The 22,141-nt window shown below is 39.5% G+C and overlaps 2 protein-coding genes and 1 long non-coding RNA gene across 5 annotated transcripts in view; 1 reads left to right on the forward strand and 2 right to left on the reverse strand.

Annotated features, from left to right (window-relative positions):
• The window catches only part of alg6 (ALG6 alpha-1,3-glucosyltransferase), a 175,569-nt gene that overhangs the window by 127,330 nt on the left and 26,098 nt on the right, over positions 1-22,141 (reverse strand). The gene's annotated exons all lie outside the window — the stretch shown is intronic.
• Positions 534-12,980, reverse strand: efcab7 (EF-hand calcium binding domain 7). 2 transcript variants are annotated; one of them, XM_079349679.1, is made up of 14 exons: positions 12,886-12,980; positions 12,565-12,685; positions 11,818-12,029; positions 11,294-11,380; positions 10,718-10,916; positions 8,183-8,304; positions 4,901-5,042; positions 3,836-3,945; positions 3,584-3,747; positions 3,346-3,479; positions 3,086-3,234; positions 2,539-2,748; positions 1,924-2,031; positions 534-1,388 (listed from the first exon to the last, which is right to left on the reverse strand). In XM_079349679.1, exons 2-14 carry the CDS (start codon positions 12,683-12,685, stop codon positions 1,308-1,310), a joined length of 1,839 nt encoding a protein of 612 aa, XP_079205805.1. In that variant the 5' UTR covers positions 12,886-12,980; the 3' UTR covers positions 534-1,307. The 2 variants fall into 2 exon arrangements, with proteins under 2 accessions (XP_079205805.1, XP_079205804.1); XM_079349678.1 differs by having other exon boundaries at positions 12,780-12,936.
• On the forward strand, positions 13,893-20,562 carry LOC306827693. Of its 2 annotated transcripts, XR_013779660.1 has the most exons (3): positions 13,893-15,083; positions 17,332-18,502; positions 19,932-20,562. It is a non-coding gene; the product is annotated as an uncharacterized lncRNA (long non-coding RNA). The 2 variants fall into 2 exon arrangements; XR_013779661.1 differs by lacking the exon at positions 13,893-15,083 and having other exon boundaries at positions 16,813-18,502.

A 22,141-nucleotide genomic window follows, 5' to 3' on the forward strand; every position in this document is an offset into this window, starting at 1 on the left:
CAGATATCCAAATGCGCTCAGAGCCCTCGAGGTGGGATTCGCCCTGAGCAGTTCAGTGTCACTAAACCTCAGATAGTGGAAAGGAAGAACAGACAGCAGCTCAGGACAGTAAATACATCTCACATGCCATGTGACCTTTACTGAGCGGGCTCTACTGTTTCAGCAGAGAAAGTCAAAGGGCAAATAATGGCCTGAGGGATATAAATAGCAGGTCTCGTCTGCAAAGGCCGAGGGCGAATAAAGTTTAGACCTGAGTGCAATGCAAAGGAATGCATTTCAACGCCAGCACAAAATCCTCAAGAGAAAATGACTGTAGTAACAGTACGAAGAGGTGACCAGTAACTGCAGTGACAGAGGTGAAATCTTACTAGCTTTTGTTTACTCGTTTGTTTGTAGTTTCATATTTAATTCTATACTTTAGTACCTTAAGAACACGGTCTGTCCAAGTCCAATTCCTTATATGTGTGAGCACCAGTTCAATAAATCCGACTCTGATGTCACGCAGGCTGAAAAAAGGCTGTAAGTAAGAAAAATGAAGACCCAAAAAGGTTTTATTTCAACATAAGAGAGTTAAATAAGACAGCTAACAGGTGAAAGGTGTACGTTAAAAAAAGCTAAGTTGAATAAGAAAACAAACATTTCTTTAGTTGTCAATATAGCAAATATCGTTTTTCTAAAGAGATTAAGATCTGCCTAAAGGACCGGAATACAAAAACAGTAATGAAGATATTGACAGGTACGAACACTTTGAGTAAGAACCGTCTTTGTTCTGAGGAGGGCTGAAAGAACTTAAATGGTTATAAATCTACTGTGGTGACTGTCCAGTGAAGGTGATCCAAACCATGTGCAGTAAGATGCTTACACTTACAGGAAACATGTTAAAAGACCCTTAATTAAAATGAATGTAAGCATATGTCGTTTGTCGTAACATGGCTTAGTGCCAAACATAAGAGCAGACTATAAAACGTTCTGTCCATTTACAAAGACAGAAGCCTTCAGTTACAGGATAAATCTGAATACTTGTGATTGTTTTTTGTTGAAGAAGGAAAAAGAGGAAAGGCACAGAAGCAGCAGAAACAAAAGATGTTCTTCAAACCATTCTCAACTCAAGTCGAACAAAGACTTTTAGCTCCAGGTGGTAAAAGAGAAAAACTCAAATCTATAAACTTTGACTGTGAGTCTTTTACTGTAAAATGTCCCGTAAAAAATAACTGAGTCCAACAGTTACAGGTCATTTTATTACTCCAAATAGGTATGGACTCGCTGTTCATCTCCAATCCCTTTTGACGCCAGGCTGCGATGCCCCTTTACACGCAGGGTAATATGCTCTCCGCACAGTTGTAGGACCAGTCCTGTTTATCGTTGATGGGAAGAACATGTTGGCACACCTAAAGGACAAAACACAAAGCTTTTTACTGACATCCAAACGAGTGCGGAAACGTAAAAAAAAAAGAAAATCAAAAAAGAACCACAAGTACAGTAAAACTTCAAATAAAAGCCCATCCCAATTCAACGCCTGTCTCATCTACCAGCCTGGTGCTGCTGCACATTCTGACCAATGAAGGCAGGTCTCAAGAAGATGTTTCTGTGCTCTTGTTTCTATAGAGAGACGGACTGTCGATCAAAGATAAATCTTTAGTTTATTTCACTGTTTATCCATATCCTAACTTTGCTCAGAGTAAATTATTCTTTCTGGTGTACATTTACAGTTTTATAGTCTTCCCCATCTCTGCTCTGAATGAGTTTTGTTTGAAAATAATTCCCCCCCATTAGAGAGTCCCGTCTCTAATGGACGCCTGTCCCACATACAGGCAGGCTCATTTCATAGACTGAAGTAAATAAAAGTCCAGGATATTAATCCATGTTTTACAATGTTTATGCTTTAGGCAGCGAGTTCCTGTAATAAATACTTTGACTTTGTACCATCTTAGTCCTGGCTGGAACCTCCACAGCAAACACACTCATGCCTCTGCTGCTGCAGCAGTTCCTGCTCTGCTCGTTGTTTACGTGGACCGTCACCTTCTGGTTGTTCTGCAAGACAAATGGTTTCCACAGGTCAAAATAAATGTTGGACGACTGAGCAGAAACTGTCTGATAAAGCTCAACGAACAAACCGATAAAAAAATAAACAAACCAATCCCGTTGAATGAAAAAATATGAAATCACAGAACAAACTGTGACACTCTAAGAATCTTGTGTACAAACTGTTTCTTGGTTGTGGGTCACTTTATGTAAACAAGACAATACTACACACCATCCTGAACCTTAAAACCTGATGATATTATTTTAGTGGACTTGTAAAGCAAAAGGTATGTCAGTAAAAAAAAACAGTCTTGTAAAGCTTCACACTGTTGGGAATTTCCTCGTGTTCACTTGTTCCTTTGCAGCATTGGGACATACTTGTTGAGTTCTCCCTGTTGCTATGAGAGTCAATACGACCGCTGACTATCAAACACACTGAACCCAGAACACGAACTCTGTCCCTGTTTGAGTTTTGGATTTCCTCAGTCAGTCAGATCAACACAATAATGTTTCTACCTTGTTGGCTATGAGGGAGGACACCCTGTGTTCTCCTCTGTAGGTGTAGATGAAGACGTTGTCTTGGCCCCTCAGTGCTTTGGCCCCGATCCTGGCTGTGATGGACTTCTGGAGGGCCTGGTTCACAAGCTTGGGCCCTAAGTCCAAACTGAGCTCCTGGATGTCGGGCTGAGCGCCTTCACAGTGTACGTCTATCTGGAAGGGACACGCCTGAAAGAGTGGGACTGAACTTAGGTATGTGGTTCAAGGCTGGAAGTGTTTCACAATCACAATATTTACACACAGCTGCATTCAAACTGCACCGATTCAATTCAGTTTAATTAAGAAGGGGACGGTGCATTAAAACACATGATAAAACATGGGTCAAAATGACAAAACGAGAACTTAACTCAAAACAAGACAAAGCACAGAACTAAGCAGAACAGAGCAGACATCATACGGATCTATCACACATGTACTGTAAAGGCGACATGACGTCACATTCTATTCAAACTGTTTTAATGACCCTCAGAGATTGATGTAGGTGAGAGCAGAGTGAAAGTGGCACCTCTTCTAGCTCCAACATTCGGTTGTAGCCCATGGCCTCCAGGGTGACCCACAGGTCTGCAGGGTCTCCATCTTTCTCCGTGGCCTCCATCAGGTTCAGCTCCATGAAGCCCTGCCGTGTCAGCTGGTTCTTTATCATATCAAAGTTCTCTGAACACCAAAACAACAACTAATGAGAGCCGCACATAACGCCTCTCTCTCTCACATCAGGGTAACAAAAACAATCATTGTGTGTATGAGCACAGCGGGGAGTGTGATGACCTTTGCAGACCGCCCAGGCGTCCTTGTCACATTTCTCTCCACTGGTCCGTAACTCGAAGAAATTGTACTCCTCCAGACTGAGCAAACTGTTTCCATCCGTGTCAATCACTTCAAAGATGTCAGACAGCACCTCCCTGTGGCACAAAGTGGGAAACACAGGATTCACTTGATCACACAGACACACAGACACAGACACACACACACACACACACACACACACACACACACACACACACACCTGAGATCCCTGGTCAGATCTAGTTCTCCAGTCTCCGTCCTGCAGATGAGCTCCACGGGTTTATTGGAGAGGTTCTTTGGAGTTCTTTTCTTCAGTTTGCAGCCACTAGTGAAGGGGAGCAGGTAGTAAGTCCCAGCATTCAACTCTCCTCTCCAAATATATTTCTGAAGGGAAAAAAATTAAAGTGAAACAAAACTCTCAAACTGAGCATCATTAGGAGTGAAAATGTTCACCGCTCACACTCGAACCCACCTCTCTGTCTTTGGACTCCGTGAAGCAAACTAAAGTTGAATCCTCTTTGTTTTCCCCGGCCGACGTGACAAACAGAGCCGTGTCCACTGTCATCCACGGAGAGGGCTTGTCTGCAAAGCAACACAGCATGTCAGCCTTTATGTATGGATTATTATGTAACACTGACAGGGAAACACTGTACGAGGCCTGCTGCTACATGACCACCGCCAAAGACAAGGGATGCATGGATGGATTCAATATGACACTGACAAAGACTCTGATATCATGAATAGTATAAAGACTGAATTCAATCTACGCTACATGAAAACACACATCTGGAAAACAAAGTTGGACAAGCTGGTTTTTTATACATGGTGTTTTAAAACGATACAATCTCTGTTATTCTAATTATCTATAATTTTGAAAAGTAGCAAAGCTAAAAAGAAAACAATCATCAGCCGTTATTAACACCAAGACCTGTGCAAACAAACCAGAGAGTCACAAAGAGAGAGTACGTTCATCACTGCGTAAATATGTTGCCAACATTTTAGATTCATTGTAGACCGTGTGCAGTAGTGAGCCTGCAGTTTGTCCTGATTCAAAACGAGAGCACTGAGACTCCTGGACTTGTTGCAGAGCTATCCAAGCTGTTGAATGTTTACTGATTTCTACCTGCACTTTAAAATTCTGGTATTGTGACGACCATAATGCATGCTCCAGTTCAATGAACATAACTGCATCCTTTTCCTGTTGTAAAGCTGTGCTGCTTTTTTCTGTGTGTTGAAGCGTTTTGTCTATGAGTCATATTACTGTCACACTTCATGCATTCTAGTAAAAACAATCTTTAAATCTGTGCAGCTTTGCTGTAGGCAGATGAACAGCTGATGGAGCCCTCCAGATAGACGTTTTAGGATTATTTGTGCTCGTCCAAAGACCAAAATCCAGGTCACTTGAGATGACTGATTAAGTGCTGCTATCTTCTTCAACCATCCTTTCTGACCTCCGTAATCAGACGAACAAACGAAAGAGAACTTCCTCTAAGATACATGGAGATGATGTTGGCTTCTGTGAAATGTAAAACGGTACCAGGTCTGTGGCTGAGGCTCAGTGGTTGGATGGTCAGGTAGACGTTGGTGGTCCGCGGGATGTGGAGCCGGTACTGCAGAGAGCTGATACTCCCATCATCCTCCACGTAGAAACAGCCTTTCACTGAACTCTGATGCCACTCCTGGAAAACAAAATCACATTTAGTGTGTCTAATAAAGCAGAAGAGCGAGGACTTTCTCACTCGTAGATTCACCGCTCAATAAAAGTGTTTCTCTGTGCACTTTGTTATGTTCAGTTTTGGTTTAGACCCCGAAAACTTCTCATGACAACAAAATGCATTTATTCATTCAACACAAACCAAACCTAATGTTCACTTCCTGTTTAAAGATGGACTGATCCTGTGACAGGAACCGTCATTGTGATAATTAGAGCTCCAACATTCAAACATGCTCTTCATTATTTATCTGAGCGTCTTGTAAACACTTGTAGTACTCGTGTTGGTCCACAGGAGGGCAGCAGGGCTACACCATGTTTTTCTGGTGAAGTGGATCTCTCAGGACCTGGTGTGGCAAATTGGAGTCCATTTAACTTTGATAAATACAGCCTTTTCAATCTTGGGCCAGTGGTCATTCAAAACTATCAAGAGGCTACTTTGGAGATATTTATGAATCCTAATATTTCTCTCATTTTGAAATCCTGTTGTTCCTCCGTCTGGCAGCACGGCTGAAATGAGGTAATAATTGGAAATTGAACAGGAACATCAAAACAAGGAAGTTTTCCTTCTGCTCATTGGAGACAAATAAAATGAAAACACAGTTGGTGTGGACACACAGTAAGAGGACGCAGAGGGCCCAGCAGGTCTGGAATAGGCTATGAATCTTTTTAGTGGACAAATAAATCAGCAAGTTAAACAAAGAAAGTGCCATAAAGACGGAGCATGTCACTCCTTTTGAGAAAAGCCATTTTCTCTAACTATTTATCTTGGGCTGTGTGAGAGGCATAAAAGATCAAACCATAACACTTCAGTGGTTTGTCCAGACAACATTGAAGGAGGAAAATTGCCATGGGCACCGGTCCTCTGCTTAAAGACATCAGAATGAATGCCCCCGCAGAGAGAGGGTCAGCCTGTAGACTAATACAGCTGCTGTCACCAGCTCCGACCACGGCTCTGATTTACTGCCACGCAGAGGCTCGGCCGCCACCAACACAATCACACACACACATTAATGACTGACCTTCACCTTTTGTTATAGTTCCTATTAGAATAGTAAAAATAAAAACCTGAGATACAGAATAAGGAGGTGAGCATACCTCATGCTGTAAATAAACAAATGAGAGACAAGTCAAATCAACAGCATTAAACATCTATTGGGTTACTCTATTTTGTTACCAGCAGACATAAAAACAACACAAACATGTCGTTCTTGATAACACAGGCTGTAAAGGGGAATGTTTAAGGGCTGATGGTAAACATGGTAGAGCTGCCTGGTGTCAGTCACTTCTAAAAGTGTTCTGCTTCAATAGAAGGAACTCAGGCTGATAAGATAAACATTTATAAAGTCTCATTTGGCTCTTCTTCTTCTTCTGAAACAGCTTTAAACACCAGGCCGTCCCGTCCATGTAAACATGATGCACAGCTTCTCTCTTATTATAGACAGTCCTGCGTTTTATCTTTTTATCTTACAGATAATTGAAAATAAAACTTGACCACAAAATAAAAATTAGAAAATCATTTTGCAAGAAAACTCATGAATATAGGAATTAAAGATACATATCCAATTGTTAGTTAAGTGTATTGTTCCCTCTCTAACTCTATTCTCTACACGTTATGTTTGTGTTCTTGCAGACATATCAGATGAATTCACACGGCTACAGAAACACAAACTTCCCTCGACGCCCCGCCTGCAGCCAGGTAGAGGGCAGAACTTCCCCTCAGAGCTAATCTCTGGACACACATTCTTTTACCTCGATCATTTCTCGCCCCTTTCCAATCTCGACCCACTGGGTCCCACGAGACCGAGCGGGAGGCTGTTGTTTTCCTCTACTTTTTTTCCTTTTTGAAAAGAAAACTGGCTGAGGTTAAGCCAAAAAGAGTGAAAACAAAGAGCATGGAATCGATACAGCCTGTAACTATCCACCCATCAGGAACGAACAGGGACACTCCAAGCCTGGAGCCCACACACTGAGCAGCTAATCTTTCAGGTTCAAGGAAAGTGAGCATATACTGTACTTGAATTCATGAACTTGATGTGTAATCACTACAAATAACTCTTTAACAAAGAGTCATTTGATTTTGTTAAATACAAATAAACAGGAATAACTCGACTGCTGTTATTGTATTGTTTTGATAAAGAACTTAAAATACTTTAGTTATGTTTTTCATACATAAAACCAATTCCAGAAACTTGACATAAGCAGTCGCTGATAAAGAACCCCTCATTGATATTTGAGTGGTTAAAAAAAGCACATTATAGATAATTTAAAGCAGATGTAGGCTGTACCACTAACAAGCTCAGGAGGCAGAGGCAAGCTAGGCTAACTAGCTAGCAGCAGGTGATGTTCCCCGTTTCCTGAAGGCTGTTGAAGATATTCTAACCTACAAGATTTCTAAGCTGATTTTTAAAACCCTTTTTAGGCATTAGTAGAGCTTCAAAAGGAAATGCTGTGCCTCAGACATTTTTCTCGCTTTAATTTGGCTCTTGGCTTGCAGCGCTCTGTTGCTCTTTGTCGGTCTGACACAGTAATTATAAGTGGCATTATTTCTGAGAAGAAGATAAAACAGTGGCTCTAAAAGAAGATGTGGTGGTAAATGAGGTTTCCAAAGTAATGCTGTGAAAAAATTCATAAAATATTACCAAAATCTTTTTTCTGTCTGAGAGAATGGCTCAAAGTAACTGAGAAATCCCCCCGACTTTACTGGGAAACTGCAGAGTGGTAAAAAGCAGCACAAGAACATTGAAGAAGATTCTGAGGAATCACTTCAACTTGGTTTAGAACTAAATAGAGTGACAATTGTGAATTAAGAAATACCAAAGCTTAACTTAGAGTTTATCTGTGACTTGATAAAGTCACAGATAAACTTTCTTTCTTGTTAAAGAACAAACAAAACATTATCCAACTGTCCACGTGTTAGGATTTGCTGTTTTATCTTGATGTAAAATGAACAGATTTGTGATGAGGAGTACTAATGGACATTTCTGGGACCCTTTGATGGACATTTCATTCATTTTCAAATAATTGAAAAGATAATTGGCTGATTCGAGGCTCTAAAAAGATCATTTATTGCAGCTCTGAAACCATTATGAGTCCACATGCGGTTACCTGTAAGCCTGAGGGCTCTTGCACTTTGCCAGTCTTAGTGCTGCTGGTAGTCACGCTGGTCGGATTGGACAGGGACGACCGTCTGCTGCGAGCTGAAGAAGGGCGAGATGATGATCGACTGTCTTGAGACAAAAAAAACCAAAAGAAAAAACGTGAATGAATTATGGAGAACACTCGCACACAAAAAACATCTAAAACGATTACAAATGAATCAAGTCACAACATTGCTGCCAAGAGACAAAGAAAGCTCTGACAAATGAAGTTCAGCCCTCCCCTCTTCAAACTGTAAACACTTTGAAAAAGAGAGATGAGGCGCACCACATCATTAACAAAGTAATCTGTCTTCTCAGAAGTCCATCTCAGAGTTCACGTGAACACGACTACTCTGTGTTCAGGGGACACGTGAGCTCAGGATCAGCCCCCTTTTAATTCATTACAGAGGTGTTCTAAATCACAACTGACATAAAGGCATCCTCTTAGACCCATTATCTGGCTCTATTTATTTTCCTTGAACACTAATTGAAGGCAGAAAATATCAATTCACTAATGAGAGCTTCGGATTGGTTCCAAGTCCCGGAAATTGAGGTTTTGAAGAAATGTTGGAGGCTTCCTGGTAAACAGAACTGGTCATAACAGAAGAATGAATAGGACAAGTGTCACGTTTTATTGAGAGATCTCATTCGTATCAATGGCAGTAACTGATTTTAGTAGAAGCACTAACAGTGGCCTAAGACGATTATTTGAAGTTAAAATGGAGTGTTGTTTTGACACTAGTGGTTTCCTGGTGCTGGAAAACTGCACACATTGAGCTGAATAGACTAATGATCCTTGAGACAACACAAGCGTTCATCGTTTTTTCTAACAGTTTAGTCACACATTCTTGAAATGCAACATTGACATAAAACGTAATAAATCTGTTTCTCATAACTTTATTGTAAAAGAATGAGCCAAAACATCACGTGTCCAGTACTTATGACTTATTTGAGCGGCAGTAATGGCTCATACCTAAAAATGAAAAACCAATTGAGAAGTCGAACTTGTTTTTTGAAGTCCAAGACTAACCAATTCACCATGAGCGATGAGGCTGCGTCCCGTGTCATAGCTTTGTTAAAGTGTAGTGTTTATAAATCAATACATGGGAGAGGCACAATAATGTGATAATCCCCACAACTGTGTGGGAGCTCATTTGTTTTTGCAGCGGTGGTCGTCTGGACCCTCCCCTCCACCACTGTCTAATCCCTCATCACCTCCCCAGTGAGGACTGGAGGAATCCTCAGAATCAATAACATGAACATGGACTGACCACTTAAATCAACCCCATCCGTCTTCTCACTGCGGACCTGTCCCCAACCTCGCTCATCCAGGAACTCCCTTCTTCTTTTTCTTGAATTTAAGGTGAAAAATCTGTTGGATTTTTTACACCCACCCAACTGTCTGAAGGTTCTTCACAGAACAGAAAGATAATTTGACGGATCGATATGTTTTGTTGCGGACAGGTGAAGCTGGACCGGCTATCAGGCCTTGTTTGTTTAAGCTTTAAAAATTTGTTTTTTGGCAGGAGCACAAACGTCATAGCCACGGTTATATGGTAGTATTTCTTATCAATGTGGATGGAGCTTTTGTCAATCTGGTAATGGCAGGAATGATTGGCCAAATCAAAACGATTTACAGTCTCCTCCCTCCGAACAGGCTGCCCTCATTGTTTGCCTGTTATGATGTATGGCCTGTCTTAATGAGGCGATTTGTCAGAGGGGGAGTGAAAAATCGATCAATAACAGAGCTATTATTTATTCATCATAACTAATCGGTGAGGCGTACTGGGACAGGCTGTTGTGAAACTTGAGTCTGAGGTGAACCACAGGCTGCTATGTTGGACTCGTAAAGTCTGCTGCTCAGGAGTCATAGAGCAGAGAGACGTGATGGTGCATCCTCTGATGCTCCCTTATTCACACTTTGTTTTGTCAATGAGATTCAAAAGACTTGTGTCGTACTTTAGAACTGTTTCTGGCAGTATGTGAGTTTGTCCCAGACATAACTGGGTCCAACTAACTCGAAAAACAACTGACAGTTTCAGCCTACCTCTATTTAAAAATGTGAGCAAATAGCCAATAACAATTACAAGAAATGATCATAAAAACTACCATTTAATCAACATTTAGCCCATAGCACTGTTTTTCAACGTGAGAGGTTGTTAAGCCGAATCTCTGCACATGTTCCAAGTCTTAGTTCTGTGTCGCACATTTTCAATGTTTCTAATCAGGAACTAATCTTTCCTGTTATTCAGACATCACATGAATGCAGCTTTGGCATTTTCAGGGAAAAAATCCCAAAACAAAACGTGGACATTTCATTAAGATTGCTGATATTTAAATCCTATTCATAATAGTACATCTTGTCAGGACATTTAATTATATGTTCACACACACACACGTTAGTTTACTTTTTTTAGTGACAGTGTTTCCAATGGCATGAAAAAACACAAAAACAAAATGTTCTTGTTTCCTACTCTCTTGCTTGTCAGATCACATGTTGTACCTTTCTTGAGTGTTGTGTCTGAGTCGGCTCTGGGAGTTTCTGGGGGCTGAGGGAGCGTCCCTGCTGATGACACGGAGCTCTTCAGAGGGCTGTATGACTGACTGCCAAAGTTCTGTCTCTTCAGCTTGGTGTTAGTCTCGAGCCTCTCCAAAGCAGCCGTCTGACACTGCTCTACTGTCGACACAAGCAATCTGCAGAACTGACAGCAACAGTAGAGCAGTAATGAGGGGGAAGATGCACGAGGACGACTGTCCAAAAGCCCTTTCTGCCTCTTGGATTTTACATTCTTCTGTGTTTGATGTGAATTCAGTTCAACTTCACAAAAACACATTTGAACTGCTTCACATAGAGATGTTCATCGAATGGAAACAATCAAGATGAAGATAAAATCATTCCTAATGGCTATTCTTGGTAAAAAAATAGAAGAGAACCCTTTTCTCCGCTGTTCATCAATACCATGAAATGTTTGGATGACATCAAAGATAAAAAAACGTCCAATGAAAATACACTTTTAAGTAACGGGTTCTGAAATAAAGTAATTGACTTCATATTAACGTTAAATTAATCGAAACTCACTTCTGCATAGTCCAGTTTGCCGTCCTTGTTGATGTCTGCTACCGAGAAAATGGCGTTCACCTCTTCAGGGGTCATATTCTCTCCTCCCTGAAAGAGTCAAGAAGTAGGTTTATAAGTAAAAAACACATTTTCTGGAGTTATTTCAAAGTGCTGAGGAGCTTGAGAGGGTCAATGAACAAAAAGCCTTTCAGATTTTACAGACTTACCATGTCTGTTCTTTTTAAAGGCTTTAAGAGTGACTGTAATTACAGTGTCTTAATATTTAATTACCTTCTTTGTGCGAACACTGTCTAAAAGCAACATCATTATTTGATTGTCACATCAGCAGAAATTTTATTCGATCCTGTGAAAATGCTTAATTTCAAAGCCTTTATTGTCATAATATATTTTATGTTCATATGGTAAAACAACCCTCAGGGTCTCTCTAAAATGTTACCAAACATGGCCATAATCTAAACATTTATCCACGAAGAGTTCACTGATTTTCATGTCAGTGTCGAGTGCAAACAAATCAGGTGACTCACAGCGGTGAGAGTCTTCTCAAGTTCTTTATGCGAGATGTAGCCATCACCGTTGACGTCCATCTTTTTGAAGGCTTTCATCAGCTCGGTTTCCTCTGTTTTCCTCTCACACCGAAGGATCTCACAGAAGTCGTCAAAGTTGAGTTTGGATGTCCTCGGTGTCCAGTATTTATTGAGAGTTGCATAGGACGGATTTCTGCCGGCCTGCTGGAGAGCTGAAGAAGAAGATGAGCGTAGTAATAGTTTTTTGTGACACATAACTCCATGAAAAGTCCCTTTCCTTGTCTTGTAACTTTGGTACCACTTGTTCCGAGGCAAAGCAAGCTACAGTAAGGTTATTTATAAAGCTTTATTAATACATAGACTTTTAGCTCTTTACAGTGAGCGTACCGGGTTCAGTGACACTCTCCAGCTACCAAACCAACTTCCTTACTTGAACCGGTGACCCTCCGGTTTTTACAGACTGAGTTTACCCCCTAAACATTCACTCATCCCCCTTTTTGTTCTCACTACAGTAGTTTTATAAGAAAGATAACATTAATAATATTCTGATTTATAAGGCTTTTATACTGTTTTAGTCATATTTTGAATGGTTGAAATCTTTGGGTTCAGAATAATATATTTAACCATGTTGGATCAATGTACAACATGCTATTCGTATGGTACATCAAATGAATGCCACGTAGATGTAGCAGTGGACTAAACTAAACTAAATTGCTCTCGTAAATTAAGAGAGTAATGTTAGCTTACCACGACATAATTGCTGTTTGGAAGCGATATTTGTCAAACTAGACCTGAACACAGAGAGGTAGGCGGCTCTGCACTGCGTGTAGAAAACTTCATCTTCATCAGGTGAATCCTGGAAAGACATCTTTGGAAGAAAACAAACAAACAAACAAGGATTATCGTAAGCTAACACTTCCCAGCAGTTAAACCAGATAACAACCAGATACTACGGGAACTACCTTTAGAAAAAAACTTGGTCAACTCTATTTTACACCGCTTTGTTCTCATTAAAAAGCATGAAATGTGTATTTCATTTCATCATATTTACGTTGTGGTTTGTCGCACCCCGTTGCTATCTGCTGCCCGTTGCTAGGCAAACTGTTCGGTGTTCACCTAAAAACGACACGGAAGAAACAACCTTATAAATCTTTTAAAATGCCTTGAGTATATATTGCCTATTGTAATATCTTTAACTGTACGACTTAGGTTTTTTTTTTATTCAAACTGTTTGTCAGGAATTTCAAAAAAAAAATCTTTAGACGGAGCGGACATCCGGAACTATTAACCATGTTTCACACGAACTGACTGGGTGTAACAAAGGTGCCAGATTCAAAGTTGGTGACAAACTTTTGACAAACAAACACTCTTTAATTCAATGAGTATTGTTCACTTTACTGTTTTTATTCTTCGTATTCGTTGCAGAGTGTACATATCTGCGAAATAATAAAAGATAAGAATGAATTTACTTTGAAAATAATTATATCTGTCTAAGATTATCTACCTATAGTACACCTTATGCTGGTTTGTTTTTAAATTTAATTTTATGACAAGAACTAAATTGTTAGTTTTACTATCTGGTTTATAAGTACCGTGGTCAGAGAGGTTATTGTTGTTGCCTGTGTCTTCATATTTTTTATTATAATAAATGCTGTTATTATGTTTTAACGCCTCTGAAAACTAAATAAGAAAATGAGTTAATCCAATAATCCTGGGAAGGCACAGGATGAAAGGGGATGTTTTCCCCTCACATTGTGTTCCTGCCGCATGTTCAAGCATATCTTTCTTGATGATTTATTAGGTTGTTTTTTTTGGCTACTGTTATTGTCATGACTGCTTTCAAGTGAAGATTCAAATAATGAAGAAGGGCTTAGATAAGTTTAAAGGTCATAAGTTTTACTTTATTAAAACTGAACATTGATTTAAAGGTTAAAGGAATGGTATAGTGGTTGAAATATCAGCAGTTCCCTCAGACATGTGATTGATAATCTTTTACTACTGAGAGATAAGAACAGTTCATGTGGGACTGTGGACAGGGGCTTTCTTACAAAAAAAGAAAATGTGTGTTTCTGTGACCTTTTCCTGCTTCAAATGTAACGTACAAAAAAGAAAAAAAAGGTCAGGCTTAATATTTTGAATGTGTTTGGCCTATCATGAACTTCGATATTCATGACCGGAGCAGAACTAAACAACCAGCTGTGAATGGCATAAAACCACAAGCTCTACTTCCTGGAAGTCACCCTGAAATGAATCACGTGTGAATATTATTGAGATTCTTTAGGGATTTGTTTAAAATTTCAAATTCAAAGATACAGAGTCAACAAAAGACTCTGATGAAACAAAAGTTTCATCCGGAATACATTGTCAAAGAATAAAGTGTCACAAAGAATATGTGTCAATATGTTAGTGCAAAGTTAAAATACAAGAATTACAAAGCTGGGTAAAAGGACAGCGATCTGACTAAGATGTAAGCAGACAAATATGCATAAACAGAAGTAAAAGAACTATATGTAAACAGACTGTGGTTCAAATAAGGTATCAGTGGATAATGCTGCCCCGCAGTCTGTCCACATTGTAAGAATCACTTTAAAATACAGCTATAGGTTCTTCAGATTGTGCTTTCATCAGATGTTTCTGTTATTTTACATGAAATAATTCAAATGTTTACTCTTCCAGTATATGAAATGTAAGGATTTGCTGATTTGATTTTCTTTATCATATACTCTATATTTTTGGTAGGATTAAAAAAAAAAAAAAGTGGGGGTCGGGTCCCCTCACTTGGTGCCTTCCGAAAAAGGCAAAATTTAAAATCATATCTTCTACCCATTATTGGGGAAAAAAAGTACCGGTAGTTCAGTTTGGCATGAAACCATTTCACTGAGTGAAATTGAAATGAAATTAATGTTGAAAATACTTCAAATGTAAGTTTGGACGTGACGGCAAAAACAAAGGTGTTTTCCACATAATGATGAACACACCTGTCTACTCGGTGCTAAAATCTACACATGGACTATTCTGCTTTAAGCCTGTTTTACAGTATATTACTTCATAAAATAAATGTATGTTGTGTTCTTTTGCGTTAGTAGCGTTACCTTTCTGTGCGTGGGCATGATGTTGTGCAATGTGTTTTTGCCTTAACCACCTCCAGGGTCAGTGGGGGTCCCCACTCTCTGGCACCCTGAAAAGTTTGGGAACACTGGAGTTAGGCAAAGGATTAAATCCTGATAAAAGAGCATCTCGAAGCTTCTGGACTCTGAGAAACTGCGGTGAGCTGTTTTCTTCATATTTTGACATAGTCAATAGATGTGTGACAACACATCTATCATGTATCATCTGATACATGCATGTCTTTTTACATCTTTTCATCTGATACATGCACGTCTTTCTACATCTCACGCCGTCGCTGTCCTCTGTATCTAACTGTGACTTGTGTGTTTGTAACTGTACTAACATCTAGACACTTTCCTCTCTGCTTTTCTTCGTATCTAACTCTGTGACTGGATTCTAACACACTAACACCCTGGCACTTATTCTTCTTTTACACTTTTTTCTTGTTGATTGGTTAAATGTTTTTGTATAGTTGCACTGTTGTTATTTGCTGCTCTGTGTGCCCTGAATTGCCCCCCGGGGACAAATAAAGTTAATTGAATTGAATTGAATTGAAAAGACCAAGACGTCACAGTCCATGAAGGACAGACCCCACAAACAAGGTTGGACAGTAAGTTCCTTTCTCAACTCTGTTGTATTCCCCGTATTTTAAACAACAGTTTTATTTTATTTTATGACAAGAACTAAATTGTTAGTTTTACTGACTGTATAAGTACCGTGGTCAGAGAGGTTATTGTTGTTGCCTGTGTCTTCATATTTTTTATTATAATAAATGCTGTTATAATGTTTTAACGCCTCTGAAAACTAAATAAGAAAATGAGTTAATCCAATAATCCTGAGAAGGCACAGGATGAAAGGGGATGTTTTTCCCTCACATTGTGTTCCTGCCGCATGTTCAAGCATATCCTTCTTGATGATTTATTAGGTTGTTTTTTTTGTCATGGACTGCTTTCAAGTGAAAGTGAAGATTCAAATATTGAAGAAGGGCTTAGATAAGTTTAAAGGTCATAAGTTTTACTTTATTAAAACTAAACATTGCTTTGTCTCAACACGTCTGAGCTTTAAAGGTTAAAGAAATGGTATAGTGGTTAAAATAACAGCAGTTCCCTCGGACATGTGATTGATAATCTTTTACTACTGATTAGAACAGTTCATTTTTTCTTACAAAAAAAGAAAATGTGTGCTTCTGTGACCTTGTCTGCTGTTTTGTTCCCCATATTTTAAACAACTGTTTTCATAAATGATTTATAGTGAAGGCTGCTAAATTTATTTTTCACCATAAATACAGAAAGACCCAGAGTAGAGCACAGAGTGAAGCTGTTCCAGAGAACTCCATTTTTACGAGTTGCTATATTTCAATTGCCACACTTTCCTGATGGTCATAATGACATATCAGAATTTAATGACAGGAGACGTGGAATGACTGAGATCCATCACTGGCCAAATGATCAGTGATTTACATAGCACTAAAAATAGTTGTATAAGAGTCACTTAAGACAAGAACCATTTCCTTAGTGAAGGCAGACATTTAGTGACTGCTCCATCCATCAAGATAAGCATTCGTTGTTTAATTTTATAGTGCCGTCACTGATACGTTACACAAGCTCCGTTTACATTACATTCATAACACTCTCCTGGTGGGGTCGTATCGGGGACGTTTGGGGGCACGGCAGGGTTTTTTCTATTGAAAAAGTCAAAATATATGAAGTGGTTTTTGAAGGCGCCCGATGGAATCAGACGAAGGCAGACTAAAAACAAAGTGCACAAACTTGATTGATATTTCATACGATCAATACCTCACACAGATTTGATGTTAAAGTACCACATTCATAATTTCATAATTTAAGTATTGATTTTTTTTTTTATACACATACCATCCCTCTCAGTTTTCTTCTTTGAATTTGAATCTCTCCTGGTCATATTCAACCTTTGAATTCACTGTTCTACTATTCAATTAAAAAGACCTAGTGTATATAAGTAGTCCTTGAGGGGTAAATAATACAACAATCAATCATTTATCCAATGGAGAACACTGACAGAATGATAACCTGATGACTCCTGAAGATATTGTTTGGGGCCTTTGTGACGTCAGTCTCTCGCTTGGTTCGCCCAGACGAGACCTGTTGTGATCCATCAGGACCAGGAACGAGCCGGACAAAGACGTTTCTTTGCTCAGAGCAGGAAATGTCTCTGTCTCCATCAAAGCCTGAGATGGAGAGATGACAGGTTTTATTTCAAACTGAGTCCTCACATGTGACGTGGCTTTCCCTTTCAGATTAGGGCAGCTCATTCTTCACAGACACAGTGAACTCTCATATTCTGTTTTCCACTATTATTTTCTTTGCATTGCTGTTTTTCTGTGTGTGCTTTTTATTCTATTTACTTTATTCTGTATTCTGTATGAAGTCAGTAGATGGCAGCAGTGAACAAGGACGTTCCTTTACATTGATCTCCTGACCTAAGGACTAAACCCCTGAAAAGACACAAGAACACAAACCGACAAGCACATGGGTGAATAATGACTTTCTTAGAAAGTAAAGGGATTTTCCGCATATTTCTGCGAACCTAATTAGTGTTAAAATGCATTTAAAAAAAAAAAGGATTTGCTCGATGTTATTTGTAGCATGAAAGAGAAAACGTACATTTGGATGGCGTACAGGATCTCTGTGTTTCTATTTTTATTTCTGTGTGCCTTTTTAAGTAGCCAGAGTGGGAGTCGTTCATCACAGCCAAGGTAAAGTAGCTGTTAATAAATGTAACCAACCCTCAAACACTGGCAGCGTAAACAAGCTTTCATGTGTGATAATCATGTGCTGATATGCTTTCATGCAATCAAGACAAACAACAGCGACTTCACATGCGGAGGTTTCATCTTACATCTCTCAACAAGAGACCGTTTTATGGTCGTGACTATGTGGAGTTGTGGGTATAAAAAATATCACAAGATTTATTTGAGGTGCAAGTTTGAAGGAACTCTACACAGACTCCCCCAAAAGGTATATTAATTTGATTTTATTGAATAACTTTTTATGGTTGAAAAGTGATTCTAACAGAGTATGGGCACTTAACATTTTTGTTTAAGTTCATTTTTCGAGCTTTTTTTTAAATGAAGACTTTGAGGAGCAACATGTGGGAAAGGAGCTGCAGGTCAGAACTGAACCCTGGTTATCAGCACATGGGGCACGCGCACCGACCACAAGGCCACCGGCACTATCCTATTAACCATATATTTGAAGAGAAGTTAAACTTTATTGATCCTGTCTGGGGCATTACTGCAGCTCCAAAGTCAGAGTAAAGGAGAGGAGGTAATCAAATGATGAATGGAAAACACAAACATCAATAATATGCAAACATAAACACAGTGACATTAATAAAAAATATACCTCCTTGTTGCTTCTATAAGGCTGTATTTGTTCACCATTTTCATTTGACATCCTTCACAAAAAGGGAATTATCTCTTCTCTGTCAAAGGGCCTCCGAGAAAACATTTTGTCCAGACGCTTTGACTGATTTCAAGATGAACAGGACAACAAAGTCAGTCACGATGCTGTTCCAGGACATCCCCTTTCCCTGCTTGGTGACTGTTTGATTAGCTTCTTCCTTCATCTTCTGTCTTGTTAAACTTTCAAAGCATTAATGGGTGCTTGTTTCGGTCAACCATCGTGGTGCAAGGCGACCTTTGGAGGAAAAACATTTTGTTATGGTTACACAAACAATCCAATGAGTGGATATCCGGGGAGAAAGAATTAATTTGATTATTTTAGGCACATATTACGCCTGCAGCAGAGCAATTCTTGTGATCCGATCACACAATAGTTTCTTGTTTCAAGTTAATAGGAGCTATTGTCAGGAGGAGAGCTTGTTTTCCGATAAGGTTGTTAGAAATTATTTTAATTAGTTCCAGTGAGGGGGCTCAACATACATGATGCATTGTGGCTCCACGCCGCAGGAATGTCACATTTTTGTCACATGGTGGTTCTGTGAAATTTATCAGTTTTGCATTTGCCTCCTTACAACAACAGACTTCACAATGTCAAGGCAGATAGCTGTGGGAGAGAATCGGCCCTCTATGTGCATTGAGACACACATTTTAAGTAAACAAACTGTTATTCAAAGCCACTGAAGAGTTCTGGCCTATATCAGCTGGGAGCGTGAAATCCAGACAGATGATGCTGATGGTATCTCTGAGCATGATTCTGCTGCAGTGTAAAATGTTTGCTTAGATATGCTGCTGTGGCCTTTAGGCTGTGGGGCGCATGTGTTGAGTACAAGGAGGAGAGGAGTGAGAGATCTTCTTTGAGAGACGCTGAGGAGAATTATTAAGAAGGGCCATCTGAATCTAAAATGTGTCCGTATCATTTATATGCTAAAGTAGAATGAACCACATCATAAACGTTGAATATAGATTTTCTTTGGGTGCGCAGTCGAGATTCATTCATCATTGGGACTAACTGTTTTCCACTTGTAGTTTCAATACTCCATAGATCCAGACTCAAAACATCAATGATATCGTCTTACCCTCACTATACGCCACAATGACTCATCAGTTTGTTGACTTAGCTTACTGCATGTTGTGCGTTCCCACAATTCCCCCTGAGGAATCACGATGACATGAATTCAAGTAACCAGATAAACATTTGAAATATCTCGTGACCTGCTTTAAGGGACCTGCTTGAGAAACTTTAAATGAAGACCACAAATCAAACACTCCACGCGTTCTTCTCGAGTGACGACCATCAGTGCGTTCAGGTTAAGCCACTTTTAACCAGATGGTAACTTTTCACCTCTATCTGTGTGCCAAGAACTTAAATTTGGATATCTAATATCTACAGTATTCAAATCAGCTGATGATTCAATTGTGTCAGTTAGTTTTCTAACCTTGACAGAAATGAACTTATAGGACACTTCTGGTCAAACCAGACCTAGCTAGGTAGCAGGAGACCCAAACGTATTTTGTCAGGTTGTACTTTAATATTTTAATTTCATATTCTCACTTTGGATTCCAGATTATTTTCCTGCGTCAGACTGCAGATAGAGCCTCTTCTTGCTCTTCCACCCTGTGCAGTAAATCCTCATGGACATTACTACTTTGAGAGCTGATCCTGGTATCTCAAATCCTCCTCCTATGACTCCTTCCTCGTCACTCTTCATGCCCTCTCTGACTTTTCCCTGCCCTGTCATCTGCTTTCCCGGCTTGCGCTGTGATAGTTGGAACTACTTCTTTCCTCAAAGTGTGAGCGCAGCGTTAAGAAGCCCTTACGAGCGTCTTTTTTAAGGTTAACAAAAGTTTCAGTAAGCATTCTAAAGAAGTCGCTCTTGTTGAGCAAATCAGGCTTGGGGCGAGCATAAATCCTCTGGGTATAGTCACGGCATTACCCGCAGCGTCTGTATGTGCTGATGACTACGAAATTGAAAAAGAGAGGCTCTAATAATTCTGAGGCAAGTTTCCCTCAGCAGTGGGTATTGATTATTTGTGTGTGGTGAGAGATTTGGAAAATTCAATTAAAGGAGTTGTGCAAAGGATTCATAAATTCAGCCCCTCAGACCCGTATCCAGACGTGGTTATGTTCTAAATCAATGCTGCACCTCACAATATATTTTCTTAGAAACATAAAAATAAATAACATTTAAACAGTTCTGCTTACTACAGAAACAAATTTTATTTTCCACAAAGCTTTTTAGTAACAGCCAAGCACTGACTTGTGCACATCTTCGGGGTGCTAACATATTTTTATTGCACTTTTTCCCATAAGAAAATCCTATATAATGTGAATTTTGAGATGACAAAATGAGGGGAAAGGGGACGGCTCAGCAGAGTAAAAATTGATCAGGCCATAGATGGGGCCACGTTGGTGAAGATTTGTATGTCAGCAGTAATGGGCTGTATTAAAAAAGAAGATTCCTTAAGATGTCATAAAAGTGATGGGGCCGTGTCGCCGGTCGAGCCAGGCAGCGCTCACACTCTGCCACATCAATCGTAGCAGGCCTCACAGACAGATGCCACCTACCCACCGGGAGTTTTATACCTTCTGATTGAACACACGGTTGTAATTAAAGGGGGGAGTTGTTTATTAGGCGGTTTAGATCCAAGTGAGGACGGTGGCCTTCGATCGACAACGTAGGCTGCAGAGTATGCATTCCTTTAAGACATGATTTCTGAATGTCATTGCATTTCCTTTCGGGGTGCAGAAAGTACACCTATGTGTGTTTTTTTTTTTTATATTCACATATTGAGAATAAGAAAGTAGATGATTACATCAAATCTGGCTGAGGGCTGAAGCGATATGTGTTTTGAAGCGCGTCCAATCTTTTTAGATGTGATGTTACGTGTTTCTGAGAGTCAACGTCTTTGCATTTCATTCCAGGGTGTAGAAGAAAATACTCTTCATTGTGTCTTTATGATGTTAACGTAACAAGGAAATAATCATTATTATGAATGAGGGTTTAATCACTTATTAGAAATGTTAAAGGAGAAGATCATCATGCCGAAGTGCAAAATCCTGCAGTTCGTCGAGTGTCCACTTGAGGCTGACTGCAGGAACGACAGAAGTCACAAGCACATGACTGCTGAAAAGAAGCTGTTTTTACAGCATGAATTAACATGTTAAAGTTACTTGTTGTCATCAGTGGCACACACACTTTACAGGAATGATATTCTTTTCCCAACAGCTCCATTTTGATATTTAACTATACGTTTTATACAGTATTTCGTAAAGCGCGTAGTTAACATGAGTAACCGGGTGCGTGATTTAAGGCTAAAAACACGCATCAGCTGCAGCTCTCAGCCTGCCGTTAGTTTGACTGAAAGTTAGGATGAGACAGGATATCCAACATGGCGGCTGCAGCCGATGAGCCTGCGGAGCTGGAACAGATGGATGGCGTCACTCAGGCTTGGTCCATTAATATTTATTGTCACAACTCAGGCTCAGTGAGCTGGACAAACAGGGAGACCACACAGTTTGAATGTTATTTAAGAAATAGCTTTTTTTTAAAACTACATTTAATATAATCTAATAAAAGAATATACCTCGTCTCATCAAAATTACCTGACGGACAAAGATGAGTCACTTCAAGGTTTATCATTTATTTTTCAGAGATTATAGTTTAGAGGTACCTCATGTTTTTTTGAGTGCATCATAAACTGATTAACTTTCTATTACAAAATAACCAAATATCCACTTTTAATATGAAATGACAGAAAACTGTTTTTTTAAAC

This window comes from Symphodus melops, assembly GCF_947650265.1.
Source record: "Symphodus melops genome assembly, chromosome: 8".
Taxonomy (NCBI): Eukaryota; Metazoa; Chordata; class Actinopteri; order Labriformes; family Labridae; genus Symphodus; species Symphodus melops.

Bases quoted from the DNA above. Each gene is read 5' to 3' on its own strand.
- efcab7 (XM_079349679.1), bottom strand. From the start codon at position 12,685: ATGTCTTTCCAGGATTCACCTGATGAAGATGAAGTTTTCTACACGCAG. The intron at 3,946-4,900 runs GTACCGTTTTAC...GTTGCTTTGCAG, and splicing joins GAGCCTCAGCCACAGACCTG to ACAAGCCCTCTCCGTGGATG. The intron at 3,748-3,835 runs GTGGGTTCGAGT...TTTTCCCTTCAG, and splicing joins CGGAGTCCAAAGACAGAGAG to AAATATATTTGGAGAGGAGA.